At 41.8% G+C, this 27,689-nt stretch overlaps 1 protein-coding gene across 2 annotated transcripts in view; it reads left to right on the top strand.

Annotated features, from left to right (window-relative positions):
* Window positions 1–1,610: 1,610 nt before the first annotated feature.
* The window catches only part of PIK3R1 (phosphoinositide-3-kinase regulatory subunit 1), a 61,618-nt gene continuing 35,539 nt past the window's right edge, over window positions 1,611–27,689 (top strand). The window contains exons 1-3 of one of the 2 annotated variants that reach the window (XM_063319438.1): window positions 1,626–1,763; window positions 2,816–2,908; window positions 6,483–7,231. In XM_063319438.1, the coding sequence (XP_063175508.1) occupies window positions 6,898–7,231 (334 nt within the window). In that variant the 5' untranslated portion in view covers window positions 1,626–1,763; window positions 2,816–2,908; window positions 6,483–6,897. Of the gene's footprint in view, window positions 1,764–2,815; window positions 2,909–6,482; window positions 7,232–27,689 lie in introns of both variants that reach the window. The other variant, XM_063319437.1, reaches the window with a different exon arrangement.

The raw sequence follows: 27,689 nt of genomic DNA, 5'->3' as shown, positions 1-27,689 counted from the left end.
ATACTTGGTACAACCAAATTTCTTGGTTTAGAACATCTTTCAGGAAAAAACACCTCTAAAAGTCTAAGGATTCCAAAACCACACTCTGACCTATCGCACTTGGCAAAAACTAATTACACCTTCTTGAAGTAAAACTCTTGAAGAAAAAAAGTTCCACTTTTTCTCTCAGTTGTCCATGATCAGACCATAATCTAATTCTCTGTTTCAGAATGCCTAATGGCCAAATTAAAGCAAGGTGGACTCCTCTTCTTCTCAGCCAACACGTACTCTTCTTTCAATTGTAAGACTTCACCAGTCTTTACCAGTCCTACAGTTTCTAACAGGGTATTTCAAGGACCTGGTCCTTGCATTCTGTCCTGGCATATGCCTTGTTCTTGCTTTTGATGTTCTACATATCCTCATTTGGTTGCTTTTAATCAGGTCGGTCCCTGGCACTTGTATTCCAAGCATGGGTCTCAGTGAACCTTTAACTCGCTTCTTGCACGGCTGCCCTTGCACTCCTTTCCCACCGCCCTGGATGTGTTATACCTTTGCTTAAACCACTTTCTCCTCTTTCACAGCGACACCTACAAGGACTGAGTCATGGTAACATATGTACGCATATTTAGTATCTCAAGATAAGCAGAGACCTGTTCAAACACAGCACACATACCTCAGCAGCACCACTCTCTCTGCTGCAACCTCGTGGTGTGGTGTCACACCCTCCTGTTGTCAGACCTACTGGAGACTGTGCACTCCTTGGGGCAGGGAATATGTCATTTTACTCTACGCTGCATGGAGCCTAGCAAACTCAGGCACCGCACGATGGTAATTAATGCTATCAACCGAAGATCTCTGCCGCTGCAGACAGCCAACACCTGTGCCCAGGGCAGCTCCGGCTCGGCTGGGGCTGAGGGGCGTTCAGTGCGGCCTGGGGCTCCTCGCGGCACAAGGCCTGGCAGGGCCGAGGGGAGGCTAGTGGCCCATTGCCCATGGTCGCCAGCAGGCCGCTGCCAGGTCACCCCTGGGGAGCAGGCCTGGAGCTGGTGCGAGGGAGGGCAGGCTGCCATCGCATACTCCAGGCCCAGCTGGACACCCACGGCCCCGGCACTGGGGAGCAGAGCTGGCGGTTTTGTTCTGGGTACATGCCACCAACGTAACATATTACGTCAATTACGGGGGGAGGGAAGGCAAAAAAAGGAGAAAAATCCCCAAAGAGGAACTAGGCAGAGGCACATGTTCCTCTCACTGCCGCTCCCCGCCCTGGCCGGGCCTTCCGCAGCCGACGGGAAGCCCGAGCCTCGCTGGCACCGCCGGCGCCGACTCCTGAAGGCGGCGACCCCGGACCCCCTTCCCCGGGGGCGGGAGCCTCGGGCAACCCAACACCGCCGCCGGCTGCCACTGGCCGCCGCGGGCCCGCCAGTGACGAACCCGCCGGCGGGCGGGGGGCGGGCAGCACCGGGCTCCGCCCCTCGGCCGCCGTCAGTCAGCGGGCGGGGCGGGGCGGGGCGGTGGCAGTGCGGGTTGGCGGGCGGGCCGGGGGGGCGGGGCGGAGGCAGCGCCTACGGCGCGGGTTGGTGGGCGGGCCGCGGGGGCGGGGCGGAGGCAGCGCTGGCGGCGGGCTGGGCGCTGCCGAGGCACTGGGGCGGTGAGCGCGGCTGGGGGACGCGGGGCGGACGCAGAGCGAAGAGCGGGCCGAAGAGCAGGGGGACGCGGCCGTGGCTGCCTGGCGGCGCGAGGAGGGAGACGGTGGCGGCGCCGCCGCCGCTGCAGCTGCTGCTGAGGTAAAGCTAGTGCCGCCGCGGACGCCTCACCTGGCGCTGCCCCGCGGGCGGCCGGCGGGGCAGGAGAGCAGGGCGGTGTGCAGCCGGGCACCGGCCGCCGCTGCGGGCTGATATGGGCCGTCGCCGCCCCGTGCAACTTTTTCCCCCTGCCGGCGGCGGCTGTGTCACCGCCGAGACCTCCGGCGCGGCGGGCCCGGGCGGGCCGCCTGCTGGGGCCGGCGCCGAGCCCCGGGGGCGACGGAGCTTCTTCCCCCGGCGGCCGGGGGTGGCCCGGCCCGGCGCTTCCTGGTCGGGCAGGGCGGGCGGCGCGCCGTGCTGGGGGCGAGGCCCGGCGACCGCGGGGCTGCCCGGGAGCCCCGGCTTCGGCGTGCGGCGTGGGGAGCCGGGCCGCTGCCCCTGCCCGGCCGGCGTTCCCGGGGCGGCGGAGGGGGTGTCCGTAGGAAGCGCTGAGGCGGCCGTCGCCGCGGGGAGCGGGCGGCGCGGCGCCGAGCCCGCCTGTTCCCGGGTCACCGCTGAGGGCGGTCGGGGCGGCTCCGCGACCGGCCCCGGGGCGGGGAGAGCCGTCTCCGCGCAGCCCTGTCCCGGCGGCGGAGGGACTGCGCCCCCCGAGCGGGGCCGGAGCGGGGGACCGGCCTCCGGCCGCCGGAGAGCGGGTGCTCTACGGCGGGGACCGCCGCCCCGGTGCGTGCTGGTGCAGGGCTGCCGGCGGGGTTAACTTGCCGGTCTCGTAGCAGAATGGAAGCTCAGTTTGTACTGCCTTCCTAGGTATTTTAATTATTACTTTAATGGCTTTCCTGAAGTGGTCTCGATGCACCCCTGCCTTCTTCCATAGCGTTGCAGACCGTATAAAGTCTTTGAGATGTTTCAGAACGGGACGTGCTTTACAGTGTCCAGAGTGAAATTAAGGTACTTATTCCATGTGTCTGTATTTGAACTTGTTCAGCAGTAGAGTCTTCACAGGCTAAAAATCACTCTTTGAGAGACTGGAAGTGGTGTAAAGGTATTAGTATACATCACCTTCACAATGTATCATGAACCTCACTTTCTTGCAGAAAATAATGTTCCGATGCGGTACTTACCTTGGTCATCTCCAGTTGGAGAGCGGCAGCATCGCACTTGGGAGATAACTGCAGTTTGAGTTACAGGTGTGTAGACACCTAGTGGGGAGAAGAGTCATTCTCCAAGCAAATTTGCTGCTTTCATTTAAATTCTTTATATTTCAGTGACTCCCTAAGTATGTTAATCTGCTCTTCTCTTGACTAAGCTTATAATTGCAGTGGAAGGGAAGTTCACGATAGGCACTGTTTCCCTAGGGATTTTTGGAGTAAGAGATATGTCAGTATAAGGAGATGTGGTTATTAAGTGTGTTGACATAATGGTGAAGAAAATCTTTGCTGTCTTGTATAGGGGTGGTGTATCAGTAACACATGTGCACCCATCTGGTTGGGCTCGTAGTTACATAGAATCACGGAGTAGAAGTTTTTAGTCACTAAAGGAATGCTAGCTACTATGAGAGGAAATGCTTGGGTACCAGCGGAGCAGGAGCCAGACATCATTTTTAATAGGGGAAGAAAGGGGGAGTGGAGGGGAAGCTTTCATGTCCCCTTCCTTTTCCACTTAAATTTACATGAATCTCTTGAATGTTTCTGTTGAATTTTAAATTTTATAACTGTTGAAATGCCCAACATAAACCATTTGCTGAGACACCAGAATTCTGCCTGAACTCAGGAATCTTTCACTGGTATGAAGTTCTTAGACAGTAAATAAAAAACAAATGAGCGTTTGATTATCTTACAATACTTCTTCCTCCTTTTCCATTCCACCAGCCAAATGGAAATCCAGCAATACATCATCTCAAGTATAACAATGTTTCTTGCCTAAAGTGTTTGGTTTGGTTTTTTCCCTCTACTTAAGATGGTCTCCAATCTATTTATTTTAGAACTAATCAGCTTAAGTCAGTTTGAGTCAAAATGTCTGAGTCTAGAGACCATGTAACTTCACTTGGAGTGAAGGGAATTTGTTTATACGGGATTTTAATAGAGTGGTAAGTAAAGAACTGTCAAAGAGGACTCTTTGGTGACACTGCAGTGTTACCGTGCTGGTGTGGAGAACCGGTGTCTGTCCCTGCGTTAGGGCTGTCTGCAAGGCTCTTGGAGTCTAAGTCTTCCTCCATCTCCAAACCTGACGTATAGTGAGAACAGAAAAAGGCATAAATCCAAGGAATTCAGCAGGGCTCACCCACGGGAATGTCTCCAAGTACGTGAACTGTAGATCAGTCAGGAGATGGGATGCTGGGGACCCTGTACCAAGGGCAGTGCTGGGGAGTGAGTACGAGCCGGTACTGCAGCTGTGAGCCCCAGGGAAACTGAATTTAGGGAAACTTTGCTACTGTAACTGCATTGAGTTCTTCTAACATGCAAGTAAACGGGACCTTTTGTCCTATCTGATTCAGGTTTTGAGTTTTTAAAATATGCTTAAAAACTGTCATAAGCAGTTTTTATGTTATTACAACATTTTCAGTTCTGTATTGTCAGACCAAGCATAAGAGACACAAGTACTCATTTTAAGTATCTGGCCGTAAAGTTGCTATGATACATTTGATAATAAAAGATCAGAGGAGTAGGTCAAGTCAGTTAAATTATGCAGTGTTTAGAAGACTTACTTCGTTGACTGCCAAAATGCCTGTAGGCAGTAGGAGTGAAATGGGTAGTTGTAGCAGAGCACTTGTTGAACCTTTCTTAAAAAGAAAATAAATATTTCAGAATATTTAATGTAGCTGAAGTGGTAATTTTCTAGCAGGTTTTGCTGTGCATAGTTGGTTTTGACTGGAAACATTTAGATTAGCTCCAACACTTAGATCTAAGGTGCGTAAGTGCATTTTGTTCCCTTGATATATGAAATGGGAGGAACCCATGCTTTTGAAAAGGCTTTTGTACGATTTAATTGATACTTGTGCTTTAGGTTTTTGTTTCTTCTTTTTTTTTTCCTCTAGTTGGCTGTAAACTTTCCTCTGTCAGAAGAGGCGAAATGAAATATCAGTGCAACTTGTCACGTTAGTTGCAAAATCTGTGATGTTTGGTAGTGTGAGCTAAGCAGCATAGTTTGGTTTTTCCGAAGTGGCTGCAGAAATTGCTCATTAAAATTTTGATGGTAGCTGGATGCCTAATCCACGTGGATAGATTTGCAAGTTATTAAAATAAATACTTGTGTGTAGGCTTTTTGAAATAAGAAGTCTAATTCAGGCTCAGATAATTCTTTTCCTACAGCAAAAACTGGTTGCAAGGGATGATAAGGAAGTGCTTCAAGAATTTAGAAGATTTTCTTCTGTATTCTGTTTCAAGAGGTGTTACGCAATAAGCTGCAGGGAATTATATTTAGACCTGATGAACTGAAGAGGAGAGGGTCATTCACTGGCAAAGGAAGCACGTATACATTCTTATAAACGCTTTTTAGCTTGTCAGTTAGTCATGTTCCAGGGGATTCATGACTGAAACATTAGAGAAAATGGTGTGGAAAAGAGCTGTCAGAGGTTCTCTGTTCCAGCCCTGTCTACTGGTGTCCCTTTACAACGTAAAATGGAGTGTTTCTCAAAAAAATCAGCTTTCTGTATGCTAAGTACATAGTACACAGTCTGTATTTACCTACTGGTATTACATACCCCCCTTGAGTCTTTTATTTAGCTGTAGTTCAGGAGTTTCGATACCACTTTGAGTAGTTAGAACTTTCTGTTTCCCAGTATAGACTTTCAAATTATGATTGGGCTTGTCTTTTTAAGTAGATGAAAATTAGTAACAGTTGAAACAATGTTTAGAAAACTTTCACTGTTCTATATGTCTTTAAGCTACTGTTTTCTAAATTGATTTTTTTTTTAGTCGTATTTTTCCTTTTTACTTTATGGTTGGGCAACCTTGAATCAAATGTTCAGGCCTGTATTCTCTTGCCTTTAGTGTAATTTAAGCATACACCCTGATACTTTCCTCCTGCTAGTGCTGCTTAGGTGGGCTGGGTGTGCCTGTTTCAGTTGCTGATTGTTCTTCTAGTATTATACCATAAACACATTAAAAAACATCTGGAAGATGGGGGAGCGGGGAAGCCCCTCTTTTTAAGAAAACAGAAATACAGTACTCATCAAGTAAAAACATTTTGGACTTTTTCGTTCTCCTCAAATGAGAACCCTCTCTCCAATAGGATTTTGGAGTGTAGGCTTTGGGCTGGGGATTGTTGCCTGTCCTCCCCATCTGCATAAACAGCAGGAGGTTGAACACCCCAGTGGTGAGCGTCAGCGCTAATTACAGTGAGCTCCTCCTCTGTCCTGGCAGACCTCTTGTGGGGAAGGGTTGTGGCTGTGTGTCTTCAGGGAGATAACATGTAAAATCTTGCTGCCAGGTTAGATACTGCTCTACAGGGATAGCTCCAGGGTTTAGCCCTCTTGTTCTGAGACTTCAGTAGCCATAAGCTACAGAGAAGGAAGCATGCCTCATACTGCAGGGCTGCAAATTTGGTTCAAGTAATTAGACATACATCCTTTATAAAATCGAAGTGTTAGCTGGCAATTCTTTTTTTTTGTGAAGTCACTGTGTTTCATTGTTATTTAGGGTTCTTTTGTGGGACACAACTTCTGTGAGGGTTGCAGAAAGCTTAAGTTATAAGTGGAATCCAAACTTCACAATCATCAAGAGAATTTGAAACGATTTCACCAGTTTTCTCTTCTCTTTACAGGAAGAGCATGTGTGAAGAGTTTGGTAAGGTACATGGGCAATCTGTGGCAGGTACATCTGAAGAAGGTGTGACCAGCTACAAGAATCGGCTGAACTTGAGTATGGAGACCCTGGAGTGCCAGCAAGCTGAGAAAATGAACTAATTAGAAGAATATCACTAGACATAGAAGTGGTGGAACACATACTTCTGCAGCAATCATTGACTCAGAATAAATACATCAGCAAAAACATCAGCAGTGAAATGACAAATCCTGGTGCTTTTTGATTCTCTGGTGGATTTTATTACTTAAACATTGCTATTGACATTTTTATTACCCCATTTAATACATCTTGACTCTCTCTGTACATAAAATATAACTGGACAATTGCATTTTGATACTGTTTAATAACACCTGAATGTTAAATTGTTTGCCAAGATGAGCGCCGAAGGATATCAATACAGAGCTTTATATGACTACAAAAAAGAGCGAGAAGAAGACATTGACTTGCACTTAGGAGATATATTAACTGTGAATAAAGGTACCTTGCTAGCACTTGGATTCAGTGAAGGGGAAGAAGCAAAGCCTGAGGAAATTGGTTGGTTAAATGGCTTTAATGAAACCACAGGGGAGAGGGGGGATTTCCCAGGAACTTACGTAGAGTACATTGGAAGAAAAAAAATATCTCCCCCAACTCCAAAGCCTCGTCCTCCTCGACCCCTTCCTGTAGCACCAAGTCCTGCAAAAGTTGAAGCAGAGAGTGAGCAACAAGGTCAGTACTGTTCTCAGAAGGTGTGTGTGTCACGTGGTTTTCAGATATTTTTGTTTCATAGACTTGTCTGACTGTCCATTTATGTGTGTAAAACCTGCTGGTCAGCTCTTCTACCGCATGGCTTATTTCAGTTAATCAAGAATTGTTTCTACTTCATAATATTTAGCTCACACCCTTGTAAGTTCATCTGTTTTGTCTCATGCACTACAGAGACCAATAGCTTATGTGAGTTACATCTCACAGGTTGGAAAGTATGCTTTTAATTCATGACTGTGAAGACTTAAATGGAGAATGAGCAGGCTAGCATTTATTTTAGGTTTCTAAGAAGCTGTCTGGTGGAAGTGTTTCCCTCTGTAGCTCATCAAGCTCACTATTGAGGACCTTCTTGGTGAATCCGACAGTACGAATTCCAAATAAACAGTATGTTCCTATCGTAAATCTCTTGCTAACAGCAAAAAAACATGTATTTTGCCACGGAGATTTACCTGGGGCATTAAAGGTAAGACCAAGTATTTAAAAAAATGTACAATAGAATGATGATAAAGAGAAATTCAGGTTTAATGTGTTTTAGGGAGCAGGGCATGCAGTAGAAAAAAATAGCACTTACATAAACAAAGGAAGATATTTCCTTGGTTTAAACATAAGTTGCTTTCTAACATACATTTGTAACAGTGTGTTGGGCAGAAGTCAGAGTTTGCTTAGAACTCTTCTGTTAATAGAGAAAGTGTCTTCTCTTTTTTAAGTGGAAAAACTTTAAGGTAAAAAATCAAAACACCCTTCCTCCAAGTGATTTGTCTCCTGTACCTGCTGACATTCAGATACTTGGGTTTTACATATCAACAAGCCAAGCCTGTCTTAGGATAGATTTTACATCGGTCTTTTACTTCTCAAAAGTCTAGAATGGCTTATATTGCTTCAACATCTAATACTTCTTAAATTCTCAGTGTTCCTTGCTGTAGGAAATAGAAGTTGTGGTATGTGATCCTGATTCTCACAGTGATACCACAGTCCTGAATATCATCACCCATCTGCCTCCATAGAAATATTTGCAGCATCACTTGCAAAGTTGTGGTATCAGTTTATCAGCTTCGATCCCTCTGTGCCTATTACGAATTTATATTCAGCTGTGCTGATAATCAACGAAGATAAGAACAGAAATACAGAAAATTGTATGCGGCGGACCAAGTGGAAACCTGGCAGAAGCATTTCTAGGATGGGGGGTGCTCAATAAAGAGTAAATGTGAACTGTCTGTGAGCACTCAAGGATTACTTGCAAGTGTAAATGCCTACGTGTACGTAGTTGTTAGAATGAAAGTGGGGGCAGATGGGGTTGTAATGGCATTTTAGGATATAGTCTCCCTATTTCTAAATCCGTGAACTCTCAGCCTCTAGTGTTTAGAGTCTCCTGGTTTCTCAGTAGCTTAATTCTGAAAACGGGGTATTTGCTTTTGAAAGAAAACATGGTTACTTCTTTGATCATTCCTGGTATTGGATATTAATATGTGCTGATGGGATAACATTGATTTTTTTCTTAACCTATCAGCTGCGGAGATAGTTGTCTCTATCACATGTAACAGCAGAATAAACATGGCTCTTCGGATAGGCACCTCGGTGCTGACGGGTTATTTTGAGATGCAAAGGGTGGAAAGAAGATTTCATTCTTTACATGTGCATGCTGTGGTGAAGTAACCAGCATCCCAGGCTCTGATGCATTTATTGCTTTAAACTTAAAGTAGTGCTTTGTAACTTGCTTGGTCTCTGTACTCACGCTTGCTTGATGCTCTTCACATCTTCACGCTGTGAGCTGGCCAGAGCGCTGTGCTGGGAAGTCCTGGTGTTAATCTTGCAGTTTCTCAGCATCCCCCAAGACTGCATTTGTAACAGACATGTATGGGAGTTTTGGCAGCTGGGAGCTGCTCTGGGAAATTCTGATGCAGATCTGGGGGTTTCTGCTTAAATGTAGACTTTTCTGCTGCCTTGGGATGAGGCAGTGCCCCAAGCCTTAGTGACTAGATCTCTCCTAAACTGAAGTTTATTGCCTCTAGAGTGAGTAGCAGTTACATACATTGTGTTTAGTTTTAATAGCTTAGGACTGTTGGGGATTTGAAATGAGAAAATGTGCTAATTTAACTGGGAATCTTGATCTCAAAGTCTGCGCACGTGATCCTGCCATGCTCCAACATGTTTAAGAATCAGCTTGCAATCCAGTCATGTATTTTTCTGATTAAAAAAAGAAAAGCTAAGTTCGCACAACTCCTTTTGAATTAAAGATTTTAAGCTTGATGTAAAAGGCTAGGCATCTTCAGTAGTGCCCTAGGATCAAGGATTATACCCCCCTCAACAGATTTAGGGGAAATACTGAAATTTGAACTCCAAATAGCTCAAGAATAAGGTTTAATTACTTTTAAAATAATGTATCTTTACTTAAAAGAAATTGTGAAGAGTAATAATAATATACAGATCTTTTTACTGTAAAGATCTAAGGCAGAGAGCACTTTAAATCTTAGAAACAAATTTGGGAAATGTTGCACTGAAAGGGTATTAAAAAAAATGAAATTAAAGTGAAGTTTTTGAGTGAGCAGAATAATACAAAAATTATACCTATGGTGAAAGTGGAGGTGCAGAGGGAAGTATAGTTCAGATAAAAAATAATGTAGCAATGTACATTTGACTTTCAGGTGGCTTCACTATTTTGCTATAAAAGATTTGGTGCAGGGAATAGCACAGTTAATATTGTCCAGCAGCCAATGTAATGGGCAGTAGGCCAGAAGATTCTTCCCAGGGTGATACTTCGCTCCACACCCCTAGAGTGTATTTCAAATAAATTAATGCGTAGTATGAAAGTTGCTTGACCAAATACAGTCAAGTTTACATTTTTGGTACTTGATGATTTGAAACTGCTGTGGATCAAAATGACAAATTAATGGGGAACTGGAAGCAGACTTCCGAAGTGTATCTCAGTTATTTGTAGTCTATATACTTTTTTCATTCTGTGAAGAGTCAATTCTCTATCTACCCCTGTTGTGTATATGTTGAATAAGAATATCAGAAACTTAATTGGAGACTTTAAATAAAAAAAATATAATCTCATGAGTTCTTTTAATTTTACCACATACATATATTATTTTTTTAAGAAAATACTTTCTTATAATTTAAATATTCCTTAGGTATTTATTCTGAATGGTCTTTTCCCTTGGCCTTGATAAGCTTGATCACCTGCTCATCAGTGTGCAGATTGTTTTTTAATAGATCAAATTTGCAATATTTGGGCACGATGCTGCCAGTGTTCACAATGCTGCAGTACTCAAACACAAATAATCAGACATCTGAACAGAGTTTGTAGTCAATGAAGCTAATAACACAGGCAGAGTTGCTTAGGCAGTCACAGTCTTACTTATAAATAGGGAGCTCTTTAAATATTAAAAGCCAAGATGAAAACATAAAACTGCTGGTGGTCTCAGATTCTATTAATTCATTTGTTTATTACAACGCTTAGGTCAGATCTTTCCCCGGATATTTTCTATGACCCGTTTGAATTTCTAGAACCACTGATCAAGACAGGAACTGGGGCTCCTTGACTGATATTTTAGGACTGTTGCATTTTGTCTGCATCTCTTACCTTTATCAATAAAGAAGTAAGTTTAGTCTGAGTTTATGGGTCTTTTTTTTTTTTTTTTTTTTTATTATTGCATCTGAAAAGATAGGAAAATAAAGGCAATACAAGTGCCCCAGGAAGTCTCTAGCACCTTTCAGTTTCAGGGCTGGTGCAGGTCAGACCTGTGGCAAAGCAGATCTAGCTCTCATGTGAGGCTCTCCCTGGCACAACCTGCCTTTTCCCCAGGTTTCTTCTCCCACCAGGCAAGGGTGACTGGCTGCTGCTGGAGGCATGAAGGCACTTGCAACAGTGAGATCCAGATATCTGAAGTTTACATCAAGCAGTAAAGATTTTATATGAATGTGTGTGTTTGGGTTTTTTTTCTTAAAATGCTTTCTTTTTTAAATTGGAGCTACATAGGACTGTTTGCTGTCACTTAGCCCTGTCTCGCCCAGCTCCTTGAAAATGCAAAGTGTCCTGTACTGAGTCCTCCTGAGTTTTGTGAACTTTGATTCAGCTCATCTGATACGGCTGCATATGTTTAGAATTGGTTCATACAGTATTGTTTCTCTACCTGGTTTGTGAAGGCTGATCTTATGCAGACTTTGGACCATAAAGCTTCAATTGATCGACAGAAATACTTTCAGACTTAAATTGGAATGCTAAATTCCCACTTTGAAATGAAGGTCAGATTGCAGAGGGGCAGACCATAACTTTATATGAATAATTTGTCTGTTTTGATGTTTTGGAGCTTCCTGCAACTTCCTGTGTGACTTAAAAGGGTTGTGTATGTTGACACTTCATACCATTTTAGCTGGTCTGGAGCCTAAAAATACTCTAAAGCTCTTCCTTCTTGTGATGAAACTATAACATAGATTTTTTTTTAAAAAAAAAAAAAAAACAACACCTTTCTTTATGCTTTTCTCCTAGAACAGATACAGATCAGCAGATTAGACAAAGATAATGACATGGAACACTTGGAAACTTTCCATTCAGAGACCAGGTTATGCAATCTCTGACAGAGATCCAAACTGATGGAGAGCGTAAAACCATTTGTGCATGCTTGAACTGAATGTGCTGTAGGATTTGTTTCTTTAATATTGCTATAAAGCCAGTAGAGCGATTGCCTTTCTGAAAATTATTTACATTTGTAAATTAGGGGGCATAAGAGTGAGTGGAATGCTGTGAGCCTGGAGCCTCCGTTGGGAAGAACACAGTCATCATCTCTCCTGATTTAAGCAAATGGAAAAAGGAAATTATGGAGTGAAGTGATGAGTCACTATCTCATTTGGTAAATGTGTTTGCTGTTCAAGGCAGAGCCCTTGGATTTGTTTTAAAAAGCCCAGTTTGAGCGTAAGCCTTTGCCCTGCTGCAATCGTCAGAACTGTCCTGCAGTCATGAACTTCACAAGTCGGTTGCTTTTGACTTGCACAGAGAAATGGCGCAGGTTTCTGCCAGAGAACATTGCCAGCTACTTGTGGTCGCATTTGTTGGTGCACAAGGCAAATTTCTAGCTGCCATATGAGCGCATGCATCTGAAAACAAAGTTTCTTGCCACCTGCTTTATTGCTAATGAAAACAAAGATTTTGCAAGCTGCATTAAAGTGAGGCAGAGCATTTTTTTTTTTAAATAATAAAATCAGGATGATAGTAACTAAAAAAATCTTTGTAAGCACCACAGAGAGCACAGGGATAGGCTTGCAAATACGAATACAAATTACATATTAATAGTGGACCTGGGCGAGTTCATGGTTGATGCGTGGCCCCACCTGCTGGTCTAGGAGGAACGAAGCAAGAGGGAGGAAGGAGCTTCAAAACCAGCATCTTCCATGTTGTGTTTTAATTGTCCCATGATAAAAATAAAAAAGGAGAGGGAGCTTTTTAAAAGAGCATTTTAATTGACCAATTGATATTTCTAGGAAAAATACACAGAACCCCCTTTTGATCCTCAAAGATGACCTCAGACCTGAAAAGGCTTATGTGGCTGAAATGCATCTTTTTTTCCCAGCTGTATCAATTAGTCTAAAAAAAATACTGCCTTTTGTTACACACTTTGCTTTAAGAAACTGAAAGAATAAGACACTCCTGTTTTGATGCTATAAGAAGTGTTTGTCTGTTTTGTATCGCACCGATTTTAATATGCCTTTCTGTAGTTACAACAGTGGCATTGTGTTGAGCGACTTTGCTTACCTTCTCTAGCCTTCTGTCATACTGATTCAGTCTGTTAATACTTCCTGCTGACATGAATGCTCCTGGGGCAGATTTAAAACAAGGCAAAGGTGAAGTAGCCTGCTCCTCTCCCTTGGAGTCATCTTCATCTGTTCCTGTAGCTGTGATGCAGGAACATCTGAGAAAAACACTGGTTAGCAAATAGTTCTTACTTAGGCTTGCACACGATAACATCAGTTTGTGAGTTTCAGCAACACATGGTGCTAAGTATTTGCCAAGAATGGATCATTCTGCACCCTGAGCAAATAACCGTGCCCACTTTAAATAGTTGTGTGATGCCATATACGCATCCAGATTTTCTTGTGTGAAAGAACACAGGTGTTGTAACTGCAGCTGGCTGTGCACTCTTTCACATCTGCGTCTTGCTCCAAAGCTGCTTTCCATGATGAACATCCGTGAAATCAATCTGAAGGCTAGAATACAAAGAACTACTTTATTTTCATAGCTAAGAATGACAAGGGGAATTACAGGATTTTAAAGAAATATTTATTTTAACTGGAGAAGGATTTTAAGTCCTGAGAATACTTTGGTGAGAATCTAGGTACTTAGGAGAATTTACTGAGAATTTTTGGCTTAAAAAAAAAGTAATAACTGTGGTTAATACTTGCTAACTTCTGTTCAGGCTTTCAGCAAAATATATGTCTAAAATAGAATCCTATTTTGTGGCTTCATTAATAGAAGAGCTTATTTTTTTTCCCTTTTTTGTTATGTATTGCGTTTTTTGCACTTTGTTATAGAAATGCCTGCATCCTTGGACTTTGCCTGAAGTCTTTTGGTAAAGTGTTAGCAGGTGTAACTTTTTGTACTAACTTGATTGCTTTTTGTTCAGTCATTTATGAATGCTGTATGCAGCAGTCCACAAGAACAGCACCCAAACACTGTTCTTTATTTTCACATATTGATCCACTTTATAAAAACATTTGCATGTTAGACAGTATTTAAAAATAATATTTAAGCTGACGGCTTTTCGGGTAATAAGGATCTGTAATCAAAATTCTCAGGACCCAGTTTCAAAAATATGGTACTGCCCTGAGCTAGGGAAAGATGTAATTGCATATGGTTTCTACACTTTAAAAATATCTTTTGAGACTGTCTTGTACCTCAAAACTACTACGTAAACTATGGCATGAATGATGAAAAAGGTCTTTAACAGTTCAGTTAGCTGTCAGACTTCGTGCTTGTATAATCCACTGGATCTGTTTGTATACCCTTGGCAGCATTTGCTGTGATAGAGCATTTCCCGGAGGTTAATGTCTGAGATAGTTTCTTTGCTAGAGATTGTGGATGTCGAGGGCAAGAAGTGACATCTGAACATGCCAACTGCTATCTGTGTAGCAGATCACTTGGTGGTGTCTGGGATGGGAAGATGCACCTGCAGAAGGCAGACCTGCTGCAGGAAGAGCAGTTACTTCTGTTCCACTCAGCTTCCAGAAGCTCTTGAGCAGCTATTGTATTTTTCAGTAAATAGGCAAGGTGTAGACAGGGCTGGTTTTTCTCTGTGTTTTCTTTGCCTTTTTTTTTTTCTTTTAAATTGTGTTTCTGTATGTTGGAAAGACAGACAGAGTTAACTCTGCTTTCCTTTACAGTTTTGCTGCTTCCTTCTAAAAAACATGCACACTTAAAAAATGTAAAGAAACTGGCCAACAGCCAAATTATTCCACTTAAACACTTAAGATTGGTGTAATTTGAGGTCTTTTCCTCACTCTTTCTCCCCTGTGGGACTGGATTTGTTGGATGCAGCATGTCCAAGCAGTCCTGTGCTGTAGCCTCCTCCTTACCAGCTGGAAAGGAAGGGACAGTAGCGCAACTTGAGATCTGTAGTTCAAGGAAGGAATACACCTCCCTAGTGTTGTTGCACTAGTTTTGTATGTCATCTTTACAGATACAAGAGTGGAATTTATTTGTTGAGGTTAGGAGAGAAAACTTTAGTGCTGTCACCGATTCCTTCCTAGATCTCCTCATCCCACTTGGACAAGATTTGTAGGTAGCAGATAATCATCGAGGATTGTTCTTGGTGAAGAAACTTTCAAATGGTATCAGACGTGGCAGACCCATGTTTCAAAGCATGTTACGGCTTCTCTGTCAGTACGTCTCAAAGGGAAAGCTTTTCGTTTGTGAGGTTACCTTTTAATTTCCAAGCTCTCTTCCTAAGCTGTTTTTGGATGGAGGTAGACCAAAGCGCTTAAATTAGGGAATTAATGAAAGAAACCACTAATTATGCACAGTGGTAGATAAGGCTGCACAGCTGTGTCTGGTTTCGTTATCTTTCTATCCAGGAACATTTCAGAAATAAGCAGTTAAGGGGAAAGATTTGCAGTCCTTTTCCTACTTGCACGTGGTGTTCAACCCTGTGACCACACATTCCCGTCCTCTATTGCTAATTTGCAATTTTTCATGTGCTGTGCTTGGATGGAGATGCGAAAACGTCTGTTGTGTTTATGAACTTAGCCTTGAATTGTCTTCTTACCGATACACAGCTGCTTGGTACAGGTGAGGAGCGACAGAGGCTGTAGCAAAGCCCTCCATCATTTCCCACGTTCCTCCTTGTTGACTGGTGCACGTTTGAGGGGCATCTGCCCTGCCATGGTCTGCAAAGGGCCGTGAGGCTCCAGGGCACCGTGGGGTGCAGCAAGGTGTGATCTGCTCCCAGGGTCTTCCCATCTCTGCTGATGCATGGGTCTTCTGTGAGGGGTCAGCACCCTTTGAGAGCTCCTCTGAAACAGGACACTCTTGGCTGATCAGGGTTTTATGCCTCTTAGTCTAATACGGTCTTTCATTCTTCATTTGATATTTATTGCACTGTTTGCAATATAACCATTCCCTTGAGAGAAACATCAGAAAATGTCATCTCTTGACATTATGAAGCAAGTTATTTTGGGTACTTCGGAGTTGAATCTGTAGAGATGTTTAATTTAGAATATATTTTTGCCAATCCAAATCTACTCCATTGTTCTGAAGCCAGAATAGTGTAACTAGTCATTAGCCTACATAAGCAATTTTCTTATGGAGAGAAGGATTTAGGGAGGCCTTTTGTTCCAGTGCAAGCCAGTTTGGAGAATAAAGGGTTTTTTAAGTGGTCCTTGCAGTCTGGCCTGGTCAATAAATAAAGTGTCAAGGAACACATACCCAAAACAGCAAGTAGCAAAAACGTCATCTCAAATATCTGGAAATAAAGGACTTCTGGTCACTCAGTGAGGGGTCCTCAAGGTCACAGAGGGATGAATGTTGGAAATCTATTTGCTCTGCTGTATTTGTAATTTATTACCGTTGGTTGAAAGATTAGTGTGCATTCCCCACCACTTTGATGTTTTTCTAGCTTCCTCATGGGTCAAACTTAGTGCTGACAACTCCAAAACCCTTCTGGTAGTCTCTGTAAGCTGCAGCCCCCCATGTGAAATGAGCGATTTTCGCAGTCCCATTATTATCAGGACGCTTTTGGGGGTTTATATTAAATCACCGGTTTAACAATGTTTACTACAGAGCAAATAGCATGAAGTCTCACTACTTTTGAGCTGCCTTCTGGCTTTTGGGAGAATTCTGACTGTCTGCTAGAGGAACATTTGGCACTCGTCTGTTGTGTGTAGTACTAATCATTGCTTTGGACTACTCTTGTAGTCATAGTTAAAAGTCTCTAACATCTTCAATATTAAAACTTGCACTGAAAAGGATAGTGGGCTGTGGGTGCCTTCCCCAGTGATTTAAGATGCAGGACTTTGAGTTGCATGTACAGTTAGCAAAAAAGGGGAAGACAGTTACCAACTGTTATGCTTTTTCTCCAGATGTTTCCTCTAAGACAAATATCTAGGGTTTTATTATGACACAGTAAGAACACGCCAATAAGATGAGAATGGTTGGGGTTTTTTTTTGGATTTTCATTGTCTGTCTGATCTAAATAGCCAGTCAATCAAATACTGTGGTAAAATTTCTTGTAGTTCAGAGTGAACATGCCTATGCTTGTTGATGTGAGCTGCTGTCTTCTAAACAGAGTATTAAAATGCTTTATTCAAAATCCCTTTGGATGCAAACAAAAATAAGATCATTTTAAAGTACTCGTGTTCTTGAAAATATACATGGTTGGGGTTATTTTGTTTACTTACAAAACTTGTTTATACAAGAAGCAGCAGGCTCCTATTCTACTTTCCCTTAAATTGGTGGCAAAACCCACTTTGACTTCAGAAGGAGCGGGATCAGACCTATAGTCAAGGTTTAGTAGTGTTGGGACAAATCCCACAGTTCTTATTCTCACGTCTCAGGGAAAATTACCATTGCCTTTAGGGTGTGGAGTACAAATGCAACCTCTGTTCTGAAGAGATTCCAGTATACCAGATTGCATATAATAGGAATGTGCATGAAATACTACACGATAAACCCTTGTGTAAGGAACAGTGTCTGACTTTCCTTTCATGGATTTCAAAGACACAGAAGACAAACACTGTTACGATCATCTCTTCTGAGGTCCTGGGCTAATGCAGGGCCTGGAATTTCCCTCCCTAATTCCCATATCAAACTCATAACCATAACTTCTACATGGATTTAAAGCAAGTTCCTAATTAGTCTGAACTCTTCCCTTTATTAAATACTTAATGTAGATCACTTAACTTTTTAGCCATTTGTATGTCCATTATGTAGTAAGAATTGCAAATTTAATAGTAGAAATGTCTTCATTTGGGGGACACACGCACAATGTATTTGATGATGACGGTATAGAGATTATTTTCACCAAATTATTTTCTTCCACTGTATTCAGTCCTCTTCACTAATGCATATGAAAAATTTGCTCCATGCTGCTAGATACTTCAGCAAGTCGGTTTTTTTCTTAACACTGCCTGTTTGGGTAACTAGTGTGATGGTAAGAACAGTTTCTTATAACTGAGGAAATGACACAGTGACAGTTTTGACTGTATATTTTGCTATTGTAACAAATAATTACATTTACGATACATACAGAGTTTTATTACCTTGATGCATGTGCATATCTACAGTGAATTACACACTACAGTAGAAGACTGTTAAGACTGCAAAACTATGCATCTAAAACTTATGTTTGTACATGTAATTACACCTTCTTGTAGTGTATGCCATCTGATACAGTTTTTAATTACGTAGTCGCTTGACCCCTGTTCTTGCGTATCCTTGCTTTGTTCATTGTCAAGGTCTTCACTGAATGAGAATTGGTTCGTTCTGTTTTTTTAGTTTGTGGTCTTAAGCCACCTTTTCTTCACAGCCTTCAGGCTCCTCTCTGAAAACAGGTTTCTTCATTGCCTCTTCTGCCCTTTCCAGTGATGTGGCTGGTAACAGCTTCATAGAGCTTCATATTCACAAATATTAAGTCATCTTCAGGATACTGTTCTTGAGCAAAGGTGGTATCATGTTTCCTGTGAGAATGAGGTAGACCAAAAAGGCAATTAAAAAAATAACTACTGTTTTAAGATAGTTTAAGGTTAGTCTCTTAACCTCTTAGGGAGGTCATGTAGAAAAATACTTCAAAAAGCTGAATCTGAGGGTGTAACTCTTAACTTAAAGAATTCGTAACTCTAACACTTAAATGTTCATTGAGATAACTAAAAGCAGGAGGATCCAGATCTGCATTAGGTTTGACAGTGCAAGGCTTTATTTGTCACAAGGAACGAGTACCATATGCTCACTCCATGGCTGGCTTCAGTCACTGAGTACTGGGTGTCCAAGATGACTCCTTGCAGAACAAATCTTCCTGGCATACCTCTGCCAGCATCATCCAGCTTCACCAGCTGGAATCCAAATATAAGCATCAAAAGCAAAAGAATTATTAGAATGTGACTGCACAGATTCAACAGATGTGATGACACAATTTAGTGCTGTCTCACGTGTTTCCCAATTCTGAGAATTTAGAGTTACAGGTTCTCAGTACTTTGTTGTAGATGTAAAGCATGTCTTGCAATAGAGATGTGCATTTCAGGGACACACGTGTTTTAAGTACCTTTTGCTTTATGTTTTTATGGCGGATCTCTAGCAGTTTTGCTTTTTTTCACTGTATCGTAGTTGTGATTCACAATGCAGGAATTTTTGCGAATTAAGACCTTATGTAGTAAATTACAGTCCTTGAAACCTGATTTTAGTTTTCTACTAACCAACAACTTCGAAGATGCTTTTGCTACCATCTTTATTCTGCCATGCTGTAAACTACGACTGCACTTAATCTAGAGGTATGGCAGAGCAACTTCATCCCAGGGTGACACACAAAGTTTTTTCCTGGATTACTCTGTTGCTAGCATCATACATTAGATTTCTCTTTTGAGAAATACTGGTTTAGAAAGTGGAAATCAGGTGGCTTCAGTGTGGATGATAGATGACTAATGGGGGACGTATTGAAAATACTCTTGACACCTGGAATGGTTATTCATTAACTTTCCAGACACACTAGAAACATGGGAAGAATGTTCTGTGGTGGAGAAATCTGTGCTGTCTTGCACCAGATGTCTACATCAAGTTTGAGAAAGTGAAGGATGAGCATACTCCATATGAAGTTGTCTGGACAACCTTTGTGTTTTTAGATTTTTTGTATTTTGTGTCTTCTAGATACTGATATGGAAATTGCAGGCTCATTGGGTTTGTATGTACAAACAAGACATGGAACTCTGAAGAACCATGGCATTTGATCTTTGAAAACTGAGAGGGTATGAATGCATGCTCCTACGAAAACCCTGAATTGCAAAAATCATTTGTAGTGGGCTAGAGAGGCATTTGACAGATTACGTGCAAGTACATACATGTGTGTTTCGTTATATGATTGCCTTAGGAGACTGGAGTTTAAGTTGGCAGATCTACTTATTAAAAGCAAAGCTCTTTGGCTGGCAGGATTACAGAATGCCAGAAGGAGAAAGAGGCCAAATGCTGAGAGAGAAAGAGAGAGAACATGTAATGTGCAGAAAGCATGGGGAAGCTATAAAGCCAGCAGGAAAAAGTAGACTTAAATGTGGTTCCAATTTTCTGTTGGGCTCAAGTTGATAGCCATGCAGAAGTAACGGCATGAAGTTCTCACATTTCAATATGAATGTAATGTTCTGGAAAATACAGAGTTTTCTGTCATGTTAAGTATGATTTGGTCACCTGTTTGCAGCCTGTCAGAAATCTAATCCGTGCTTATTTTCCTGACTCAAATTAAATAATATATAAAAAGCAGCTTGCTTTGAAGCTATGCAAAGCACTGTCAGACTGTGGCATTAATGGATGCTCTAACAGGCTCTGAAACTTGGCTCTTAGTCTTGATTAGCTTGTTGCAAGACTACAGCATCACTCCCAGTGTGTGTTAAATTTCTGCATGTAATTTGATGATATGGAATTTGTAGCTATTTTGTGAAAAAAAACCAAAACAAACCAAAACCCAACCCAGTCTTTATACGTAGTAGTTTAGAACTAAATTATCCTGCAAGGTTTTGGAAGCAGCAGACAAACAAGTTGAGTATGTATGTCTAGAGAAGTCTACACCTATGGCCTTGCTGTTTTTTGTTATAGTTGGGTCCCTTCACAACCTCAGACAGCACAGATTAGAATATTCACTTGGTCCTTTGCATTATTTATTTCTAGCTGAATGCCATTAGAATAACCAGCCGCCTTGCTCTGTCTCCTGAGACCTCTCTGTTTGAGAGCAAGGTTTGAAATGTGGGAAGCCGACTGGTGGAAAGCTGACTGATGTAGTGAAACACAAGAAAAAGAGAACCAGAAAGGCTGGCTCCCCTGAGGGATCAAGAAATATGCTATTTAAAAACAAAGCAAAAAAACCCACAAAAAACCCAAAACCAAACAAAAAACATTTCCTTTAGAACAAGACCTAGATTTAGATGATTGCTCATACTGATCTCTCTAAAAGAGGCTATTAGTGTCACATTTACCATGAAATATTAGAACGTTTTGGGAGGCGGCAGGCTTCTGTTTAGCCATTCTGAGTCCTGCAAGAATTAGGTACCTTATGATAGTGTAGCAGAGCTTAGGTGAGTTATACCAGCTGACTGCTGCATTTACCATTTTTGAGGAGTTTTGTCTCAGTGAATCATAGAATTATAAAATTGTTAGGGTTGGAAGGGACCTTAAAGATCATCTAGTTCCAACCCCCCTGCCATGGGCAGGGACACCTCCCAGTAGATCAGGTTGCTCAGAGCCCCATCCAGCCTGGCCTTAAAAACTTCCAGGGATGGGGCTTCCACCATCTCTCTGGGCAACCTGTTCCAGTGTGTGAAGCCTCAGTAAAGTTCTCTGAAGATGCCATGGCTGAACTAATTAGGATACAAGTTTTTCCAGCTTCGTATAGAAGTTTGGAAGGGTAAAATTAGAAGGAGAGATAGGTAGAAAGATGCTTGATATGATGTTGCAGGCAGTTCTTGTGAACTGTGCTTAAAAACAGGGAGTCATAAGCCTGTTAGAAAAATCAGGTCAGTTTAAAATTAATGCATTCTTCTTCCTTCTGTTCTCAACAAGGAACTACTTTTCTGGAAAGATTCCAGAGTGAGACATCCTTTCCCTTCTTGGCATGGTCCACATTTAAATAAATAAATAAATAAATAAATTCCTTAAAAAAGGTAAAATGAAATGAGAAAGTGGTGTTCCCTTCTGGTAGGATCAAATAAAGGTAACTCTGGTTCTTTCTTGTGGCAAGATGACCAAGGGATTCCTCTGAAGCACAGTAACAAAACCAGACATGTAAGATACGTAAGACTTTCTCTTTTTTTCTCTTCTCGTCCACAGCACGTTCCCCTGTGCTGGAGTAGGCCACTGTAGGGCAGCTACCTAGTGGCGGAGGCAGGGAAGGAAAGCAGCAGGTCAGGGCACTTATTGCTTGTCTCTTGAGTCTTTGTAGAGGGCATAAAAAGAGCTTCTGCCTGCCTGGCTTCTTCCCTGGAAGAGCAGCTTTCATTTGATCCACCTGAGTTAAAAATCACAGGGAACATGATGTCAGTTTTTAACCAGATGTGTGTGGTTTTTTTTAGTTTGCACAGCCCCTCTGCAGTTTAGGCTTTCCAAGACCACTTACAAAATTTTTTTTTGCAGTTATTTTAACATCCTCTGCTCAGTCTTATGCCTTCACAACACGCTACTTGTTTTGAAGAGGAACGCATTTTTCTTTGTTTTAGACCCCAAGAAGCTTTTTAACACTGTAGGGTTGCATGGAGCTTGCAGAAGGATTTCTCCAAGTTTATGTGCTTAGAATTATGCTTGGGTTTTCTTAAGGAGCGGCTTTGCCTCTTGCTTTTAGTCTCTTTGCAAATGAATACTCCCAGTGCAGTCTGAAATCCTGTTCCATGCCTCCTTACTCTTGACTTCTTTGGCTTGCAGACAGTGATGTAAAAACATAGCCAGTTTTTCATGCTAGCTTTTCATTATCACTTTGTTGTTATTTTCAATTCTTCTTTTACACTTCCTATAAACAGATTTTGCACGATACGAATATCTGCAATGCGGTGTGCTAGACAGTACACAAATGAAGGTCTTTGTCCCGTTGCAGCTAGCCAGCCACTTGAGACCTTGACTGCTCTGTATAGGTCCATGAAATTCATTCACCACTTTAACTGCTAAGGGCTAAATTAAAGTTACATCAGCAGTGGAGTGTGAACAAACAGTGGTTTATTCACAGGAAGAGATATCTTTCAAGTTCATGAGTTAAATGCATGTACTTCAAACTCTGTGACATCTTTTCTGTATAGCATCTTGACAGTGTGAAATATATTGGAATGAGAATCAGTGCTGACATTGCTATGCAGAGAAATCTCAATAGGTGTATGATATAGGTCAAAAAATCTTATTACATACAGACTGAGAGTTTTTTTCTTCATCTGAAATTAAAGATGATGGTGGGATTAATTCTCTGTAGATGCAGTTCAGGAATTTCCTAATAATGTTGGTTTTGTATCTGTGTCAGATCAGCCCATGGTTTAATGGCTGTAAGGATTAACCCAGTTTTACTTTCTGGTAAGATTGCCTTTCAGCATTGCTGTATTTCTGTTGCTACAGCTATGGCCCTAAGCTTTTTATTCTTTTTTTTTCTTTTTTTTTCTTTTTTTTTTTTTAAGGAGGAGGAAGAAGGCTTGATTTGAAGTACATTAGTTTCCATAATAAAAAAGTCCTTCTGATGCTGGATTGCTGTTACCATTGGTTGCATTTTTTTCCTGGGTGACTGCTATACACTCATTATTTTTAACTTTCTGTGTACTTAGAAATGTTTCCCATAATTCCCAAAAGATGAAGGAGCTGTTTTGGCTTTTATCTGTCAGCAGCTTCTGGCAGTACTTTTATGTAAATCTTCCAGATCTAAACAACTTGACTTCTCCAGCACAGTAATACATACTATCTTTTTCTTGCAGTAGTGAAGAGCTTATTCTTTTCCTCTAGATTGCTTGCCTGTGGGTAGTTTGAGGGGCACTTGTTGGCGTTTTTCCCCCACTAGTTTCTCCACAGCAAAAAGGTATCAAAACAAAGTATTCTTTCAGAGCAAAACAACACGCTGTCCTGATGTTTTATGTATTATGATTTTTGCATAGAAAGAGAGAATGTTTTGAAATATGATTTTCAAGCAGAGTTATTATCACAAACTAGTTATGGCCTTGCATAACAAACAACTTCATGGTATCAAAAAAAAAAAAAGGAAACAGCAGTAAGGAACAGGGGTCCTTTGTCAGGTGGGACAGATCATTCTGGAGAGAGTTACAGCATCCCCGGTGCCTCACAGTGAATATCCATCCAGCAGCCCTATCTCATTTACAAAGAGCAGAAGCTGCTGGAGCACCATTACTAACCATCACCATAGTTATGTAGAAAGGGAATTGGGGTTAGTAATCTTGGTAGGTTAGTGCCAAACTGTTCAGAAGAAAATACATGTCACTGCTTTTTAGGTAAAAACAGTTCCAGCACAGGTACTCGCCCTATCTGTGAAGTTTTACCTGATGGAGGTCATTGAAATAATCTCACCATGACTCTCTGCTGGCTTGCCAGAACCAAAATTTTCAAGTACCGCTTGAGATGGACCTCAGCATTCCTTCCCTTAAAAGACAGGCAGCTGTCTCTCTCTTATGTGACGAAGGTTTCCAGGAACAACCAAGTACGTATTTCCTTCCCCACTTGCTAGGAAGAACTCAAGAACAAGTTGTGGAGCAAAGTACTCTTGCACAGGAAGCGAAGTTGCAATGAGATAATAGAAAATTCAGGTTTGAAGAGGAAAGTAAACAGGAGAATATGACCCTACTGGATGACCATGTGTCCTTGTACAATCTGGATAATGCTCCAGGTAACAAATACCTCAACTCTTCAGTGGGGTTCTGTCCCTTGAGAGCATTAGGCTTTGCGTGCTGAAACAGGCAGAGCAATTTCATAGGAGAAATGGTATGTCATATGTGGAAAGAGACAGAAGCAAGAACTGAAATTGCACATGCAGCTTGAGTTCTTTGTTGTCTTAAGTTTTGAGTGCTTGACCTTGTGGTCTTGATGCTTTTTGAATGTAGGGGGTTTTATGTGTCTGTGTAGGATAGCAGGCATCAAACAGAGGGAGCTTTGCTGCTGATTCCTTGTAGAGTGACTGTAGTAAAATACCATGTAAACGTATAAACATACATACAGTTTTTTTAAAATAAACTAAGCTTTTACTAGATCTTCACTGTTTTGTTTTTTTTTTTAAAGCAAACGTCTAAAGTGCAGAATTTAGTAGGATATCATGGCTTTAATGTCCTTGGGAAAGAGGAGGTAGAGTTTGTGGGAAGGCAGCTGGCATCAATTCTAAGAGATTGCTTAGTTAATCATAAGACTAGTAAGGGAGGTTTTGTTTGTAGAGGACTATCACAAGTTTGTTCCGATTCTGATAAGGGCTTCTAGGTACTACTACTGCAATCAGGATTTTTAATGACAATGATAACCCTGAAGGTTGCACTGGGAACCTGATAAGTAGATCACAAGATGCAGCTGACAGTGGAACGTGCTGTTTGTCCTCACACCTGTGCTATCCACGCTAGACTTGAATATTCAGTGTCATATATTTTCCTTCTTAATACTATGTATGGTTTCATGCCAAACCAGCACTAGAAGCTGGAATGGTAAGTTTTTCATTGCCAGTTAGTATCTCTGAGGAGAATTGGGCAGAATTACTCAAATTCTTGCAGAGCTCAGCTCTTTTTTAGCCCTGGAGCAGCAATCTTGAAGTAGGAGCAGGGAATATAATGAGCAGGGAATATAACAAGGAGGGAATATAACAAGTTGATGGAAAAGGCAATGTTTTGCACTTCACTGGGTCCAGCTTCTTGGTTGACCCTCTCCTGTCCTTCCCTTGCTGTCATCTCAGTCATCATCTGCTTGCTTGTGGGGATGCAGTACCTTGGAACCCACACCACATTTTACCTCTCACCTGCTAATATCTCTCTGACTGAAAACTGCTGTCAGGGAACCTGCCGACATCAACAGGACTTGAAAAATAGGTGTCAGCTTATTAAAATATTTTCTTTCTCCGTCCTCAGAATCACACTCTGAGGACCATGCTGGCTCAGTCTGTTTACAGACATTAACTGGCTCTTCCATTTAAAGTGATGCTCTTAGGGACTGACAGAACACTGCTACCCACTGTGCTGCTGCGCATCACACAGGGCTTGATGTGATCCCTGAAAATGAGGGGTAAGAAGGCATTGCATGTCAGTCTGCCACCCCTGAGAGAAATGTGGGGAGCCTTCAGCCATGCCCCCATGCTCCAGACGGAGGGAAGGAGGTGAGACGCACCTCTCCCAGAAACCAGCAGTATCACAGCTCCGGTACCAGCTTCCTGGGGATTCAGCTCCAGCAATGTCTGTCTTGGGCCCCCTCTGTGCTCCTCAGCTTATTCACTGCCCTCCTCTACTTAGAAGCAGAAAGGCATCTTTTACTACATTCTTGATTATTTCTTACTTTACTGTTTCTGGTTATCTCGCAGCTCTTCAAAAGAACAATTGAATAAGCAGCTAGTTTTCCCATACCTTCCTTGGGTTTTTTTGGGGGGGTTCCTTTGCAAAACCGTTTATGCATTATAATGCAGTGTACTGCATACCAGAATATTGCATTTAGTTAATATTTTTTTCATAAGCCTTGCAATTTTTTTCTCAGAACAGGGCTGCTCATTTCTGTAATTATGTTAATACTAATTGTAAGTAGTTGCAGCCATTTCAAATCGTAAATTCGGTTCTGGTTTCAAAAGGAGTATTGCAAAAGCTCACCCATAGAGGGAAGCAGAATACTGTCTTTACAACAGTCTTAACTACAGGCTGCTTTTTAAAAATTATCTGTGCTTCAGTTGAAGCCAACAAAGAACATCTGTTGTCTTATTTATAGCTCCTATTTCTAAGAAGTATATTCTGTAGCAGATGAGAAAAGTGCCTGACAGCTCATAATTCATAAAGTTAGAGGTTTAATCTGATAGAATATTATGTACAGAATTCCCTCCCAGTACAGACAGTATCACTTTCCTTTCAACAGATGATAGAAATAGGGCTTTATGAAACATTAAATTAGTAAGTGTGAAACATGATTAGCATCCACTATTAAAAGTATTAAACTATTATAAAGGAATATAGTACTCTACACTATGTTGCTTGGTGGTTTTATTTTTCTTCTTATTTGTGCAGCTAAACTTTCCTCAAGCCAGACACAGTCATCTTTTTTTTCTTTCTCTCTGCACTTTCATTTTGTTTTGTCTTAGAGGAATTCTTTGTTAATTAAGGCAGCAGCTTGTGACAAGCATTCATTTTTCTGTCAGAGAAGGGTAAAGAGACCTCAGATTTCTTTCAGGAGAATTGGCACGTTATAAAGTATGATTTTCTATATCAAATCAAAGCTTTGTTCTGTCTATTTCTGTCATCTGTTGTTTATAGATTATTTTCTTGCACTGATCTGTATTTGCCTGGGCTTGTTTCCCCTTTGTTCTCATAGTTGCCCCTTATTCTCCTTAACCCTGAGAGTGCAGCTGGTGCAACGTTATAAATGGGGATGAAGAGAGGAATTAGTTCTCCCAGCCCCCCAAACTTCCTGCATAATCACCATGCAAATGATATTTTATCAGTCAGATCATTACTTGCATGTGTGTGCTGTAACCCTATAAAGTATCTAGGCAAAGTATTTGACTTGTCTCAGTTACAGCATTGATTTATACAGGTAGCAGTGTCTTTTTTTACATATTATGTGGAGCCAGGATAAAATGAAGTAACATTCAGTTTTTATTCCACCCCCCGTAGAGTCAGTTGGGTGGACTATAAATGGCCTGATGATAATATACATATATTTGTCCTCCTGGAAGAATGACTACCTGGCCGTATTCTATTAAGTGACACATATATTATAACAAGTTGTGTACATTTTTCTACAAAAGTCAGTTTGAAATACTCTTTTTCAAGTTTATAGGTGATGTTGTCAGTACCTACCTCACGAAGAGGATTCTGGAAATGATGGCTTGCATTTTGGGTGGTACACTGGGATTGACTGGAGTTCAGAAGGTCGTGCTGGTGAGAGCTCCTGAGTCGTCATCCTTTGTAATTAGCTCCCTGGAAAAGTTCTTGTCACTCTGTATTACTGATGTAGGATCACAGCAGAAATATGGATGCTTTAAAAAAACTATTTGAGGTCCAGAAGCATATTAACAGAGTACTGTTTATCTGTGAGGGC

The sequence above is a fragment of the Chroicocephalus ridibundus genome, chromosome Z, assembly GCF_963924245.1.
Source record: "Chroicocephalus ridibundus chromosome Z, bChrRid1.1, whole genome shotgun sequence".
In the NCBI taxonomy this organism is placed as follows: Eukaryota; Metazoa; Chordata; class Aves; order Charadriiformes; family Laridae; genus Chroicocephalus; species Chroicocephalus ridibundus.
Note: the sequence above shows the minus strand (reverse complement) of the source record. Positions and strands in the feature narration are given on the sequence as shown.